At 41.0% G+C, this 17,056-nt stretch overlaps 1 protein-coding gene across 1 annotated transcript in view; it reads right to left on the bottom strand.

Moving 5' to 3' along the window:
• LOC126162074 (semaphorin-2A) overlaps positions 1 to 17,056 on the bottom strand; it is a 173,994-nt gene that overhangs the window by 7,991 nt on the left and 148,947 nt on the right. The window contains exon 6 of the mRNA XM_049918346.1: positions 7,116 to 7,254. Coding sequence (XP_049774303.1) covers positions 7,116 to 7,254 — 139 coding nt within the window. The remainder of the gene's footprint in view (positions 1 to 7,115; positions 7,255 to 17,056) is intronic.

Genomic DNA, 17,056 nt, shown 5'->3' with positions numbered 1-17,056 from the left:
GGTACTGGCAGAAGTAAAGCTGTGAGGACGGGGCGTGAGTCGTGCTTGGGTAGCTCAGTTGGTAGAGCGCTTGCCCGCGAAAGGCAAAGGTCCCGAGTTCAAGTCTCGGTCCGGCACACAGTTTTAATCTGCCAGGAAGTTTCATATCAGCGCACACTCAGCTGGAGAGTGGAAATCTCATTCTGGAAACATCCCCCAGGCTGTGGCTAAGCCATGTCTCCGCAATATCCTCTCTTTCAGGAGTGCTAGTCCTGCATGGTTCGCAGGAGAGCTTCTGTAAAGTTTGGAAGGTAGGAGACGAGGTACTGGCAGAAGTAAAGCTGTGAGGACGGGGCGTGAGTCGTGCTTGGGTAGCTTAGTTGGTAGAGTGCTTGCCCGCAAAAGGCAAAGGTCCCGAGTTCGAGTCTCAGTCCGGCACACAGTTTTAATCTGCCAGGAAGTTTCACCTTACAAAGTTAGCATAAGAATGAAGCAGGTCAATAAATTTTGGAGTTGGGTGGTTTTTTCCCATATTTTAAGAAGGCAATTACTTTGTTTTTTCCCCATATTTTAGGGATCAGATTCTATCACACAAGCAGTTATTAAAGAATTCGAAAAGCTATTTCATGATTACCTGTCCAAATTGTTTTATTTGGTCCCCCCTGTATATCATCCATGCCAGATACTTTACGGTTCTTGCCTTGTCGAATAGCTTCTTGCAATTCTTCTTAACTAAATCTGTGAAATAGTTCATTAGTTTCCAGCCCTGCTTGTCTCTGTGTCAGATCCAGCATTATGTTTGCTCTTTCTACATTAAATCACAAATGGACAAAAAAAAAAATTATGATTACAGGCAACAGTAGACACAGATGCACATAATGCTAACTTTGGTAACCAGAACTTTCTTCATTTGCCAAAAAGAGAGGCAAAGTTTTAAGGAAAATGGTCAGATACTAGACAGGGAAATTGGTGGGGCTCCAGGTTATGAGGGAGATACAAGGCATGTTCAGAAAGTAAGTGTATTAGATTTTTATATTCTTTTTAGGACAAGTGTATTTGAAAAAAATACAGGATATTGTCGATACACCTGTTGACTATTTTCCCATGTAATTGCCAACCTGCACAATGCATGTGATGACTTGTGGCACAAGCTTCTTTATGCCCTTCTCAAATAACTCTCTGTCCAGCTCCATTCCCCACTCCACAACCTGTTTCTGCACCTGGTACCAGTTGAAAACTTAGTTCCTCTGATGTGTGCCTTCAGGGAGGTGAAAAGGTGATAATCTGAAGGTGCCAAGTCATATGGGGAATTTGGGGGGGGGGGGGGGGGGGGTTCAAAACATCCAAACCAGATGAGTCCCCCAGAGCACTTTGGAGGCTAATGCTGTGTGAGGTTGGGCATTTTCATGCAGCAAGCACACTTCTCTCATCAGCATTCCCCTCCTTTTGTTTTGCATGCTCCTTTTGAGATTTTTAAGTCCTCACAATGTTGTTGTGCACTGATGGTCTCTCCCTGAGGCAGAAGTATGACTATGGTCCCAAAACTTAGAGGCCATGATATTTTTGCCTGAAATTGTTGTTTGGAATTTTTTGGCAGATGGGGAACTGGTGTGACACCACAGAAATGACTGTCTTTTTGCCTCAGGCTTGTAATAAGCCACACATGTTTCATCTCCAGTCTCCGAGCATTTCTGTGAGTGTCTTATATAAGATAGTTCTTGAGAGTTGTGGAGAAGTTGCAGAAATTTCTCCCACTGTCAGTCAGCAGTCTTCACGAACAGTTTCTTTAATTTTTTGCATCTACTCATCAGTCAAAATGGAAGGACTACTGATCCTCTGTTCATCATAAACATTATTTCTGCCTCCACTAAACTTCCTACTCCCCTTAAACACATTCATTCTATTTGTAACACCTATGCTGTAAACCATTTTGATTCACAAAAAGATTTTAGTAGGTGTTATTCCTTTCATGAGTGCAAACAAGATCATAGCACATGACTTGCATTTGATAGGATTTCTTACTGACATCTTTCATGCAACTAGACTCTAAAACATGAGTTTACATTCTACCATATTCCTGTGATGCTTGCTCTGGTCAGGGGATCCCCCTGTACCACTCAATGTTGCCAGCCTTCATAACAAAACACATCTATTTTATGTTCATAGTACACTTACTTTCTGAACTTGCTTCATAGAAGGATAGGACAATAGAAGAACAAACAATGAAACACTAGCAATGGAATCATCTGAAAATTAGGAAACTCAGAGTAAGCAGAGATGACTGTTGACAAGTAATCACACATGCAAGAAGCACAGAGTGAAACTAAAACTTACTTGAGTTAAAATTGTGCAGCAATACCCACGGAGGAAAGTGTAATAAATGGTGAAAAAGGCTGTGGTGTTATATAGTATTCTGGAAGAGCGGTGTGTAACCCTATGATCACCTTGCTGATGAATTATGCTCACAAATTATAAAATGACATAATAATTTAATATTTAGTGAAGTGTAACTGTTGTTAATCTTTTGGTATGCATGTTTCACGTGTTGAGGCATCTCAAGGGATGATGCATGTCTTTGAGGTGGGACAATGATCGAATTAACTCTGCAAGTGAAAGTACGTTTGGGAGTGTTAGTGTACACTCTATGGATCATTGCCCCGTAAAAGTGTATTGGCTCTGGGGTGAGAGCCATTGATGGCAATGTGGAAGGCAGCTGAGGCAAGCAAAGGAAGCATTCAGAACATTTATAGATAGATTGATGTCAGTAGATGCCAAACTGACAAATACAATCTTACCATATTGTAAAGTTTTGAGTAAAAGAAGTGGTTGTATTTTGCAGTTTATACACAGAGATTGTTACAGAAGAAACTCTTCATATTTATTTATGAAGTTCCATAAATCTTGAAGCAGTTCAAACTCCAGTGTATTCCTGACTGCAGAGACAACAATGTCCTATAGTCCTGCACTGATGCGGTCATAACATAAATATATTTCATATGCAGAAGTCAAGAACTGCAAGTCAACAGAATCAAGTTTGAACTCAGGTATACAGGAAACATTGGGAGGCTTGACCAGTGGAATGAGAATAAACTAATAAAAATTATTAAATAAAAAAATCAGAAAAAATAAATTAATGTCATGCACTGACTACACATGGCAGAAATAAGGGGTGTGTGAAAATGATAATGATTAGTTACAGTTCCCTTTTTTCTGTGTTGCTGGTTATTTTTCTCATCTATCCATCTTGCTGACTTGCTATTTGTCTTTCCTCTCTTTTCTATTTTCTTAGCTTTTCATATGAGGCATGTTGAGATTGTAAGTGTATTAGATTTTTAAATGTTTTTAGAATAAGTGTATCTGAAAAACATTATAGTATATTGTTGATACATTTGTGGAGTATTATTCCACATAATTAACATCCCATTAAATGCATATATGAGCCATGTCACAAGCTTCTTTATGGCATCCTCATAGAACTCTTCCACCAGCTCCTTCCCTCTCTTCTCAACCTCTTTCTGTACTGGCTCATCAAGTAAAAAACTCATTCCTCTCATGTGTGACTTCAGAGATGGTAAAAAGATGGTAACTTGAAGGTGCCAAGTCAGGGGAATATGGGGGAAGGGGAGGGGTTCAAAGCATCCAAACCAAATGAGTACTTGAGTGCTTTGTTGGCTAAGGCTCTATGATGATAGGTGCTACTGTGCAACAAGCACACTCCTCTCATCAGCATCCCCCTCCTTTTGTTTTGAATGCACCTTTTGAATTTTTTTAGGGTTTCACAATATTGTTGTCTATTGATGGTCTCCCCGTGAGGCAGAAATTCAACCAAAATTATGCTTTTTTGGTCCCAAAATACTGAGGTCATGATTTTTTTTTTGCCTGAAATCGTGGTTTTGAATTTTTTGGGGGATGGGGAATTGGTGGGTCACAAATGTGATGATTGTCCTTTGTGCTGCTCTGTCAGCTGTTTTGGGACCCAACTAGTGCAGTTTCTGGTATCCCAGGACTTCTGTGAGTGTATCATATAAGAGAGTTCTGGAGAGTGGTGAAAACATTGCAGAAATTTCGTCCACCATCAATTGGTAGTCTTCAAGAACAGTTTCCTTGATTTTTTGCACCAACTCATCACTCAAAATGGAATTCTTTCACTCCTCTTTTTGTCACAAACATTTCTTTTGCTCCCATTAAACTCCTTACATCAATTAAACACACCTGTTCATAACACTTTTGCTGTAAACCATTATGATATGTGAAAAAAGTTTGGTCGGTGTTATCCCTTCTGCGAGTAGGAAGCGGATCACATCACGTGGCTCACACTTGATTTCTTACTGACATCTCTCACACAGCTGGAAACTACATTGTGGGTTCACATACTATCATGTTCATATGCTGCTTGCTGTGGTCGGGGTTTATCCCCCCTCCTCCAATCATTGTTACCAACCCTCAAACAACTAAAAACATAGCCCATTGTGGTCAAAGTACACTTACTTTCTGAACATGCTTTGTATTTTTTGTGTTACCAACATTTCATAAATGAGTTCAATCTCATTCTGTTCTGCTGTATCACCTTCAATCTAGGGTTCTGAGTGACTTTTCTAGTCCATCTGTGATAGTCATCTTCTCTTCTACTTTGGAGAAGAAAGGCAAAGGCTACAAAATTAACATTTGTGTTTCTGCTATTTCTGCATAAGTAGAACTTCTTTTTGTTTTTATTCCTTGACTGTAGTCAGTATTTGATTTATATACATGACAGACAATTTAGTGCTAGAGTCATAGGAAAAAATACACCAGATGAAACTAACTTTTCTCAGAAATTAATTCCTTTTTGTAAAATAGCCAATGAATTGACTTCCAAATTTGAATTACAAAAGAAAATGGCTTTTAGAAAATATACCAACCAAAATTCAATTTTTTGTAAATAAAGTCCTTGTCACTCACACTAAAATTTCAAACAATCGAAAATCCAGGATGGAACATAAATGTATTATGAATAGGATAGTTGCCACTCATCATGTAGCAGAGATGCTGAGCTGCAGACAGGCACAACAAAAAGACTATCACAAAATAAACTTTTGGCCAACAAAGCCTCTGAAAAAAGAAGATACACCAAACAAAACACACACACACACACACACACACACACACACACACACACACACACACACACACACAGAGAGAGAGAGAGAGAGAGAGAGAGAGAGAGAGAGAGAGTGTGTGTGTGTGTGTGTGTGTGTGTGTGTGTGTGTGTGTGTGTGTGTGTGTCTGGCAGTTGAAGCCAGGTCACGAGCAGCATATCATGATGGGGATGGCAATTTGGTGAGAGTATGGAGGAGGCTGGGGTGGGGAGGGGGTATGATAGCAGGGTAGGGGTGGGAAACAGTAAAGTGCTGTTGGAAGCAGGAGGTGGAGAGAGGGTAGGGTGACTAGGGTAGCAGAAAACGAGAAAGTAAAAAGACTGGGTGCATTGGTGGAATAGAGGGCCGTGTAGTGCTAGAATGGGAACAGGCAAGAGGCCAGATGGGTAAGGACAATGACTAACGAATGTTGAGGCCAGGAGGGAACGTAGGATATATACCAGGGAGAGTTCCCATCTGCGCAATTCAGAAAAGCTGATGTTGGTGGGAAGGATCCAGATGACACAGGCTGTGAAGCAGTCATCAAGAAGAAAAAGAATGTCATTTTGGATGGCAAGTTCACCAACAGAGTGGTCCAACTGTTTCTTGCCCATAGCCATATCCCGGATTTGTTTGTAGGTAATTCCTTCAAAGGAGAAATAATTGTGGGTGAGGATGAGGTTGACCATGGTGACTAGGAAGGAAGTTGTTGATTTGGAATCTGTCGGGCATTGGGAAAGGTAAGGCCATGGGCATTAGGGATGTTAGTGTAAAGGGAGGTGGCATGAATAATAATGAACAGGGGTCTGTGTGGTAAGTAACAGGAACCCTGGAGAGTTTGTGGAGGAAATGGTTGGTATCTTTTATATAGGAGGTTAGGTTGCAGATAATAGGCTGAAGGCTGTGGTCGACTAGAGCTGAGATTCTCTTAGTGGGGGGACTGTAACTGGCCACAATGGGGCATCCTGGATGGTTGGGTTTATGGACTTTAGGAAGCATGTAAATGGTAGGAGTGCAAGGAGTGGTAGGGGTGGGAAGGGAGGTGGACTCTGGGGCAAGGTTCTGGGATGGGCCTAAGGATTTGAGGAGAGACTGGGTGGGGTCACTTCTGCCATGTAATCTTTGCAGTTCGAAACAACAGTAGTGGAATATTTGTCCTCAGGTAAGATTACAAGGGCAGGATCAGTTTTTAGGTTGTGAGTTGTAGTTCTTTCTGCAGATGTAAGGTTAGTTTGTAATGTTGAGGGATTTGGGGAATAATGATGAAGAAAGGTTCGAGGTTAAGAAATTCTGGAAAGTTAACAGGGGGTGATTTGGGGGCAGCGAGGGTGGATCACAGTTGGATGGAGGAGTGAACTGAGTCAGGCAGGGTTCAACATTGATCTTTGGTTGAATCTGATTGGTTGGGTTGGTGGTGAAAAATTATTTCCACTGTATAAACCGGGAGAAGAAGACAAGGTCTTTAACAAGCCCCGCATGATTGAATTGGGAAATGGGACAAAAGATGAGACCTTTGGAAAGAACTGATATTTCTGCAGGGCTAAGGATTTTGGGCCTGTTTAGGTTAACATTCTGTGTGGTGGTGGTAGGGAGTTTGGAGGGTGGGATAAATATAGCAAGTGTGCAAGACAGGGTTTGTCAGCAATAAAACTTCATTTTTTTCAAAGACATTCGGATCTTCTCTGATCATTCATTTTCTCCCAACCCACTTACATATTTTTTTAAAAAACTCTTTATCACTAGAGAGAGAATGTAACATGATAATAAAATGGTTCAAATGGCTCTGAGCACTATGGGACTCAACATCTTAGGTCATAAGTCCCCTAGAACTTAGAATTACTTAAACCTAACTAACCTAAGGACATCACACACACCCATGCCCGAGGCAGGATTCGAACCTGCGACCATAGCAGTCCCGCAGTTCCGGACTGCAGCGCCAGAACCGCTAGACCACCGTGGCCGGCTAACATGATAATACTATACTGTAAACATTGCATTACATTTACTCAATAACAGACTTACCTGTTACACGTTCATAATCTATATATTGAACAACTCCTAAATGTGGCTGAAGAGTTGTAAAAGGATATGAGGCTACCTTTGGCCTAGCTCGGGAAATAGCTCTTAGTAGTGTGCTTTTTCCAGCATTTGGAAACCCGACCTGAGGAACAAAATTGTATGTTGTTTTTATCAAGATCTTATCGTATTCCAGTTATACTATTAATATCAGTAACCATCCTCAAATGCTGTAAAATCTCAAATGTGGCTGTAAATTCAGCACCTGCATGACAGTAAACTAGGAGAGGTTGGAAAAAAACCAGTTACAAATAAAGGCTTATTGGAATCCTTGATCTAAGTTTTGACAATTTCAAAATTGTCTTCTTCAGGAAGTGTAATGACCTTGTTACATATGATGTTGACAAAGTACACTGAATAAAGCCAAACGCGTCTTGCCATATAAGACACCATTCTTAATAACACAAAAATCACATGCCATATGTTAAGACTGCAGCAAAGCAGGGTCCAGTTGTGAAAATATTAAATACAAAGTGTAGCAGTTTCTTAACATAAGGAACCTCTCCAAGTATCCTCAAATATTTTTATTTGACAGTTGGTATTGATGAGTGTTGGGAGTGGGAAATTCTGTACCATCTAACAGTCCCCCCCCCCCCCTGCCCCCCCCCCCTCTCTCTCTCTCTCTCTCTCTCTCTCTCTCTCTCTCTCTCTCTCAACAGGAAGGACATGACTCTCAGAAAATATGTTTATGAATATGCAGTTGCAATGTAGGGATAGCAGGGACAGTAGAGTAAATGTGATTTACTTTGTGTTACCTTGTTAACTGAGCTTCACCTGTTCACTTGTACTCGAGGCATAACCACATTTTCATGGGTGCATGTTACTACTATACTTACGTAAGCAATTATTATTTTTTTAAACTTTGGATAACATACTGAGACAAGTGACAAGTATATGGTGCAGTTCAAAGTAGCTAGTTAAATATCTTTTTTCAAACAAATACCTCTCTAGATCGTGGATGAAAAAGCAAATCTATGGCAAGATTATTTCTGTGTATTGTATCATGGGTTAAACTCTTATTATTATTATTATTATTATTATTATTATTCATGGCAACATTCATGAATAGATGTACTGGAAAGTGAATGTACAAGTTCCAATTTTCTTCAAAACATATCTCTGGGTGATGTGTGACTCGCAATTCCATAAAGCAAAGAGTGAGAGTAAGGAAAGTAAGCTAACATTCTTATTGTCAGGTAAACACAATGTGATGTCCTTCTAAGTGTGAAACATACCACACTGAGCTTCTTGATTAGTTAATATACATTTTCAACAATGTAGGGAAAGATAGGCTGCTACTTACCATAAAGAAGACATATAAAGTTGCAGACAGGCACACTTAAAAGACTCACATGTAGCTTTCAGCCACAGCCTTCATCAGTAGACACACACACAAATAAAAAACAAGCACACCTCATGCACCAGCACCATCAACTCCAGCATCTCTGGCCCGAGATGCTGGAGTTGGGGTCGTGTGTGTGTGTGTGTGTGTGTGTGTGTGTGTGTGTGTGTTTTATTAACTGATGAAGGTTGTGGCCAAAAGCTACATATGAATGTCTTTTAATTGTGCCTGTCTGCAACTTGATGTGTCTTCTTTACAGTAAATAGCATTCTATCTTTCCCTACATTGATGATGTTCCTACCTAAAGTTTCCATTGTTTAGTAAACATTTTTACTAGTTATTTAGGCTAAAACCCAAGCTGTCACTCGTTTAGTGTATGAAGGTGTGCCTCCAAAGTAATGCCTCCAAAGATTTTGTGTAAAAGCCCTTAAAGATTTTTAAATAAAACAAATGTTACCTACCATTCTACACCCTTATTATTCACATCTACATATTTGTAGTCCTCTGTTGGTGAGAAGGCTTTGAATTGCAGTGTAATATGGCAGTGTGTAACATAACTGTGTCAGTGCATGAGAAACAGCATGCTGTAATTTAGCTCCAAATTCGAAGAATTCATCCCCACATGGAACATCCTCTCCTTCAGCATGAAAATGCCAAACCACACATGAGATCTGCAACAACTGAACGCCTTGGATTTACTGTTGTCAGTCACCCTCCTTAGTGTCCCACATTGACCGGACACCTTCCAGGACTTCACTTTGACAGTGATGAGGCAGTGCAAACAGAGATGAGGTTGTAGTTCTGTCAACAAAGTCAAACATTCTACAATGACAGTATCAAAAAATTGGTCCCTCATTGTGAGAAATGTTTTCACTGCCCAGGTGGCTATGTTCAGAAACTTCCCTCTGACGACCATGCCTCCATCCTTACTATCCTACCTGTTTACCATTCCCTGTTCCTTCATAACCTGGGTTGTGAGTAACTGAATCCACTTTCCCTTCTTCCCTTTTTCCCCTCTCTCCTCCCTGATGAAGGAACAAAGTTCCAAAAGCTAGGAATGTAAATTTTCTGTTCTGTTTTGTGTATCTATTGACTGTACTGAGCTGAGGTAAGTACTGGCCAGCCCCTTTATCTCTTTGTTAGCATTTGTTTCAGAAACAAATACATAGACATGAAGAACAAATATGTGCAATATCAATAATGTTTCTTTCATTTAAAAATCTTTAGGAAGTGTGGGTTTAGGCCTCTTAGAGGTCGTCAGGACCAGATCTTTAGCTTACGGCAAATAATGGAGAAGTGTTATGAGTGGAACAGGGAATTGTATCTATGCTTTATAGATCTAGAAAAGGCATATGACCGGGTTCCTAGGAGGAAGTTATTGTCTGTTCTACAAGATTATGGAATAGGAGGCAAACTTTTGCAAGCAATTAAAGGTCTTTACATGGATAGTCAGGCAGCAGTTAGAGTTGACGGTAAATTGAGTTCATGGTTCAGAGTAGTTTCAGGGGTAAGACAAGGCTGCAACCTGTCTCCACTGTTGTTCATATTATTTATGGATCATATGTTGAAAACAATGGACTGGCTGGGTGAGATTAAGATATGTGAACACAAAATAAGCAGTCTTGCATATGCGGATGACTTAGTTGTGATGGCAGATTCGATTGAAAGTTTGCAAAGTAATATTTCAGAGCTAGATCAGAAATGTAAGGACTATGGTATGAAGATTAGCATCTCCAAAACGAAAGTAATGTCAGTGGGAAAGAAATATAAACGGATTGAGTGCCAAATAGGAGGAACAAAGTTAGAACAGGTGGACGGTTTCAAGTACTTAGGATGCATATTCTCACAGGATGGCAACATAGTGAAAGAACTGGAAGCGAGGTGTAGCAAAGCTAATGCAGTGAGCGCTCAGCTACGATCTACTCTCTTCTGCAAGAAGGAAGTCAGTACCAAGACTAAGTTATCTGTGCACCGTGATTCTTGAGTTTCTCCCGGCGTATTTGATAATGTCTTACCAGCTGACAAAGGCAATGCTACAGTTGTTGTCTCCCATAAGGACTACACTGATAAGATGCAGAGCCTGCTAAATGACGATTCCTACCAGAAGATCAGCGTTGACCCTACAAAGAAGGTGGAGAACAAGACGAGGGCGCTTCTCAAAGACGCAGATTTACCGGAGGGTGACGCTAAGAAATTGTTACCCCAAGGTCCGGTACCGCCTAGACTATATGGACTCCCGAAGGTTCACAAAGAGGGGGTACCATTACGCCCCATTGTCAGCAACATCAGGGCACCTACATATTTGTTGGCCAAATACCTGACGGGAATATTAAGTCCTTATGTGGGTAAATGCCCTCATCACATCCATAATTCCGTGGATTTTGTTAAACGCCTTGATAGCTTCAGGTTGGATGAGTCAGATATCATGGTGAGTTTTGATGTCGTTTCCTTGTTTACGAGGGTACCCCTGCGAGAGTCACTAGAATTGATTAGTCAGAAGTTTGATGAGAAGACCACTGAACTTTTTAGGCATGTCTTGACTTCCACGTATTTTCTTTTTAATGGAGAATACTACGAACAAACGGAGGGAGTCGCCATGGGTAGCCCACTCTCACCGGTGGTAGCGAATTTGTACATGGAGAACTTCGAGGAGGAAGCCCTGTCGTCATCCGTATGGAAACCTACTTGCTTTTTCCGTTACGTGGACGACACGTTCGTCATCTGGCCACATGGTATGGATAAACTCCTTGACTTCCTTACACATCTAAACTCCATACACCCCAACATCAAATTCACTATGGAGACTGAAACGGAGGGTAAATTACCTTTCCTTGACGTATTGGTCAAGAGAAGGGCTGACGGCACCCTAGGTCATGGGGTGTATCGGAAGGCTACGCACACTGATCTGTATTTGCATGCAGACAGCTGCCACCACCCTTCACAGAGGAATGGGGTACTTAAAACTCTAGTACATAGGGCGCGCACTATCTCTGACGCAGAGAGTCTACCCCAGGAATTGGAACATCTGAGAACTGTATTTCGAAAAAATGGGTACTCAGAGTGGCAGATTCAACGTGCTCTCCGCCCACCCACTGCAGCACAACCTGTTGAGATGGATGAAGTCACGAGGGAGGCATTGCATTTATTCCATACACAGGCGCACTCTCGGGGAAAATCGCCCGCATTCTGAAGAAACACCGGGTCGGAACTGTGTTTTGTCCTCCAAATAAAACTCGTGCACTGGTGGGGAGCGCCAAAGATGACCTCGGTTTGAGGAAGGCCGGCGTGTACCAGATTCCGTGTCAATGTGGCAAGTCGTATATTGGTCAGACGATGCGTACCGTCGAGGATCGATGCCGTGAACACCAGAGGCACACTCGACTGATGTATCCGAGCAAGTCGGCGGTCGCTGAACATTGTTTGTCGGAAAATCACGCCATGGAGTATGACCGCACGAGGATTCTGGTACAGACGTCGAGATACTGGGACAGCGTTGTTAGAGAGGCCATCGAAATTCGCACCAATGACGACCTCATAAACCGGGACTGTGGCTATAATCTTAGCAAGGCTTGGGAACCAGCGATCGGGTTAATCAAGAGTAAATCGAGCAGACGTATAGTTGTGACGGCCACGGCGGACAGAGCCATCACACCGACGTCATCTCAGACGCCGTCGCAATCTGTTCCACCGCGCGACCGTGGCGCTGGGCGCGGACGGCGGAGGGAGCGCGCCGCGGGCGGAGGGTATTTAAATCGGCCGCCGCCGCGACCAAACCCAGTTCCCTCTGAGCAGCCATAGCGTATGGATCTCCGTGCCGGCACGTTCACAGGAGCTCAGTCCGTCAGTTCACCTGATGATGGCGACATGTTTGATCGCCGAAATATTGTGCCCGTTGGACACTATAGACCGGCAGCATACCCGTGGATATTTTGATTATCTGTGCACCGTTCAATCTTTCGACCAACTTTGTTGTATGGGAGCGAAAGATGGGTGGATTCAGGTTACCTTATCAACAAGGTTGAGGTTACGGATATGAAAGTAGCTAGGATGATTGCAGGTACTAGTAGATGGGAACAATGGCAGGAGGGTGTCCACAATGAGGAAATCAAAGAAAAACTGGGAATGAACTCTATAGATGTAGCAGTCAGGGCGAACAGGCTTAGATGGTGGGGTCATGTTACGCGCATGGGAGAAGCAAGGTTACCCAAGAGACTCATGGATTCAGCAGTAGAGGGTAGGAGGAGTCGGGGCAGACCGAGGAGAAGGTACCTGGATTCGGTTAAGAATGATTTTGAAGTAATGGGTTTAACATCAGAAGAGGCACCAATGTTAGCACTGAATAGGGGATCATGGAGGAACTGTATAAGGGGGGCTATGCTCCAGACTGAACGCTGAAAGGCATAATCAGTCTTAAATGATGATGATGATGATGATGATGATGATGATGATGATAGGAAGTTTTACATAAAAAATAGACATGAAGAACAAATATGCGCAATATCAATAATGTTTCTTTCATTTAAAAATCTTTAAGAAGTTTTACATAAAAAATTCAGAGGCATTTCTTTATAGCATGCCCACATGTTGTCATTAATATGTATTTTTGGTATCATCAGGTCAATTTAATGTGTCTGAAATATCAGAATATGTGAATTTATGAGATTAAGACTTAAATAATGTGGTACCACTTATGGAAATGAAAACAAGGTATTAGAAGGTTCACCTTGTGCACTCAGTCTGTATGCCTGAGGGCCTTATTTAAAATGTTGAAGATGCTGTTCCAGTAGTCATTATTCAGTATGCAATAAGCAGCTGCATATTGTGGTACATATTGGAATGAACGATTCCTGTCATCCTGTTTCTCAAACTACATAGAACTGCCCTCAAAACTGATAGCAGCCTGAAATGAAGCTTTTGCAAGAAGCTAGACTGTGACTTCCTAGACTTATTACCATAGAGTAAAGAACTGTAGTGTTCCACATTATGGCTCAGTGGCTGATAAATTATATCAAAGGCTGATAACAAGGTAACTAACTGTATGTTGGGAGCATGCAAGCCTTTTTAAACTATGTAACTTTTCATCCAGTCCAGATTATCACAGTTGTTTGAAACACATATGCATTGATGTGAGAACCAAAGAAATGCCCTTTATGAATTGGCATTAAACTCCTGCTGATCAATTGCCCAGGGAGTGGAACTCTCCTAAAAAGCTATGAAGGTCACATAATACTAGGTACAGAAAGTTGGCTAAAGCCCAAAGAAGCCAATGCTGAGATTTTGGGGTAAAACTAAGTAAATATTGAAATGATACCAATGGGACATTGAGATGATGTAGTTGTCACAGTAGACAGGAAACTAAAAATTCAATGGGCTAGAAGTGGAAACTGCATCCAAAACCATTTGTGCAAGACTCATTATCAAGGGTGGACATAAATTTAAAATATGCTCTTTTCAAAACTGTAGAGGAAACTTCAGCTCACTAGTAAGTTCTCCAATCATACTGTCACCACAGGAGGAGACTTAAATCATCCAACACTCAATTGACATAATTAATTACATTTTGGGAAGTAGTGGGCTTGACAATACAACCTATGAAACTAAGCCTTTCTCTAAAAACAACATAGAAATGGTAGTTCAGAATCCTACCCATGATAGAAATATATTAGGTATAATGGCCACAAAAAGACCTGATCTCTATGAGGATGACCACAATAAAATTTGTATCAGTGACCACAATGCTGTTTTAGCAACAATGATTACCACAGTACAAAGGGCCACTACAACAAGAAGATTTACATGTTCAGTAAACTAGATCAAGAGCCAGTGGTGTTGTATCTCCGGGAGGGACTCATAGCTCTGGACAAGAGCATGTAGAGGAACCGTGACTGAATTTTAGAACAATAGTTGAGCAAACACTAGATAGATATGTATTTTTTGTGGTTGTTTCTTTCATTGTTGTTGTTGTTGTCCTCTTCAGACCAAAGACTGATTTTGTGCAGCTCTTTACACTAGTGTAAACTGTGAAAACCTATTCACTTCTGCATAACTACTGAAACTTCCTTTCTGTAGTCAAGTCTTGGTCTCCATCTACAATTTTGCTCTCTCCACATTGCATTTCACCCTATTACCAAAGAGATGATTCCCTGATGCCTCAGGATATATCCTTTCAACTGATCCTTTCTTTTAGTCAATTCATGCCATAATTTTTTTTTCTCCCCCATTTGATTCAGCAACACTTTATTAGTTATCGGATCTTCTCATATAATCTTTATTATTATTCTGCACCATCACATTGCAAAAGCTTCTGTTCTATTCCGATCTGTACTGTTTACTGTCCATGTTTCACTTACAAGGCTACAATCCACAGAAAATACATAAATGACTTCCTAATATTTAAAATGATATTCAGCACTACTAAATTCCTCTGTTTCAGAAATGCTTTTCTTGCTATTGCCAGTGTGCATTTTATATCCTCTCTATTTTGATCACTGTGACCCAAATTGCAAAACCCATTGACTACTTTTAGTGTCTCATTTCATAATCTAATTCCATTACTATTGTTTCACTTTTACTGATATTCATCTTATAACCTGTTTGCAAAATGCTATTCATTCTGTTCAACTGTTCTAAATCATTTGCCATCTCTGACAGATGTGTCATAGGCAGACCTTAAGATTTTTATTCTGCACCACCACATTGCAAAAGCATCTGTTCTATTCTGATCTGTTCTGTTTATTTTCCATGTCTCACTTACTTACAATGCTACACTCCACAGAAAATACACTGTTCAGATTGAATGACATTATGGAGTGGCTACATATCTGTCTCACTCCCTTTTCAACCACCATCTCCCTTTTGTGTTATTTGACTGTTACAGCTACAGTCTCGTTTCTGTACAAGTTACAGATAACTTTTCCGTGCTACCTGTAGGATTTCCAAGAATTGTGCCTGACATCACTGTCACAAACTTTCTCAAAACCTACAAATATTATAAATGTAGGTTTGCCTTTCTTCCCTGTTCCCATTTTGGTGCTGCACAACCCTCTATTGCACCCTCAGTCTTTTACTCCTCTCTTTTTCTGCTCCCCCCACCCTCGCCCTCTTTCTAACCTCCCAACTGCAACTAGCTGCCCTACCCTCTCTCCACCTTGTCCCTGTACGCTCCTGCAAGCAGCATTTACTGTCCCCCACCCCTCCCCTGCTATCCTCCCCCTCCCTGCCACAGTCTATTTTTTACCCCACCACCCGGTTGCCTCTCTCATCATGCACTGCTGCTTGCAGTCTGGCCTCAGCAGCCAGAGACTGTGATCATGTTTGCACGAGTTCTGTTTGCATGAGTGTGATGTGTATATTGTCTATTTTTGAGAAAGACCTGGTTGGCTGAAAGCTCACTTTCTGACAGTCTTTTTGTTGTGCCTATCTGCAACACAGCATCTCGACTATATGGTGAGCAGCAATTATCCTTTTCATAATATTGTTACATTCCATACTGATTTTTCTATTGTTTGATAAGAGGGTTATGTTTACTGACCCAAACACAGCAATTTCAGGGGAAACCAAAATGCTAATGTCAAGTAATGGTACCAGTAACCAGATCTTGGGGCTGGAAGAAGTTTGTGCTTCAGGGTATTATGAGGGAGAGTGCTTTGCTCATTCTTTTGATACAGAATCTTACAGTGAACTAGTAAAGAGAAAAGCACAGGAGGCTAAAGAACTAAGTATAGAAGAGAAGACAGAACTTGAGGCAGTTTATGGGAATACTGTGCTATTTTCAGGGAATGACCTGGAAGGGTGAAAGACTATAAATGCACCTTGAGATTAAAACCCCTGACCCTTTCATTATGAAGCCCTATAGCATTCCCATTTTCAAAAGAAAAGAGGTAGATAGAGGACTCCTAAAAACAAAAACAAAAAAAGGAAAATAATAGAATGTAGTTGTAGTATCAAAGGCTGATCGAGGCATTAGATTAGTTCTTGACTCAATACATTTGAGAAAACTTTTAGAATGCGAGACTGAACATCCTGAAAATATAGAGAAATTACTTGACAAGTTTGACAGTGTTAAAAATATGACTAGCCTTCAACTGACATCTGGATTCGATCATACTGAATTGGAAGATGAATCCAGAAAATAGCCTGCCTTTCTCTTCAATGGAAAGAGTTACCAATAATGTTAGTGTCTTTGGCTTAAATGTGCCAGCAGCAGAGTTCATCACAGGCTTGGATTATGTACTCTGTAAAGAACTACTAGAAAAACTAACTACATAAGTAGGTGATATTTTATTCTCAACCAAGGCTTGGAAAGAACATATGGAAACTTTGAGGGAAATTGCTGCCAAAATGAGAGAGGGAGGAAAATACTGAAGCTATCTAAATGTAAATTTGCTTTCAGTCGGCTTAAGTTTCTAGGACACAATATCACTGAAGATGGGATTCTCCCTGACAAAGATAAAGTGCAAGCAGTTTCTCATTTCCCTCCTCCTAAGACTTTAAATACACTCCTGGAAATGGAAAAAAGAATACATTGACACCGGTGTGTCAGACC

This window comes from Schistocerca cancellata, chromosome 2, assembly GCF_023864275.1.
Source record: "Schistocerca cancellata isolate TAMUIC-IGC-003103 chromosome 2, iqSchCanc2.1, whole genome shotgun sequence".
In the NCBI taxonomy this organism is placed as follows: Eukaryota; Metazoa; Arthropoda; class Insecta; order Orthoptera; family Acrididae; genus Schistocerca; species Schistocerca cancellata.
The sequence above is the reverse complement of the archived record's forward strand: the minus strand, read 5'-3'. Positions and strand labels throughout refer to the sequence as shown.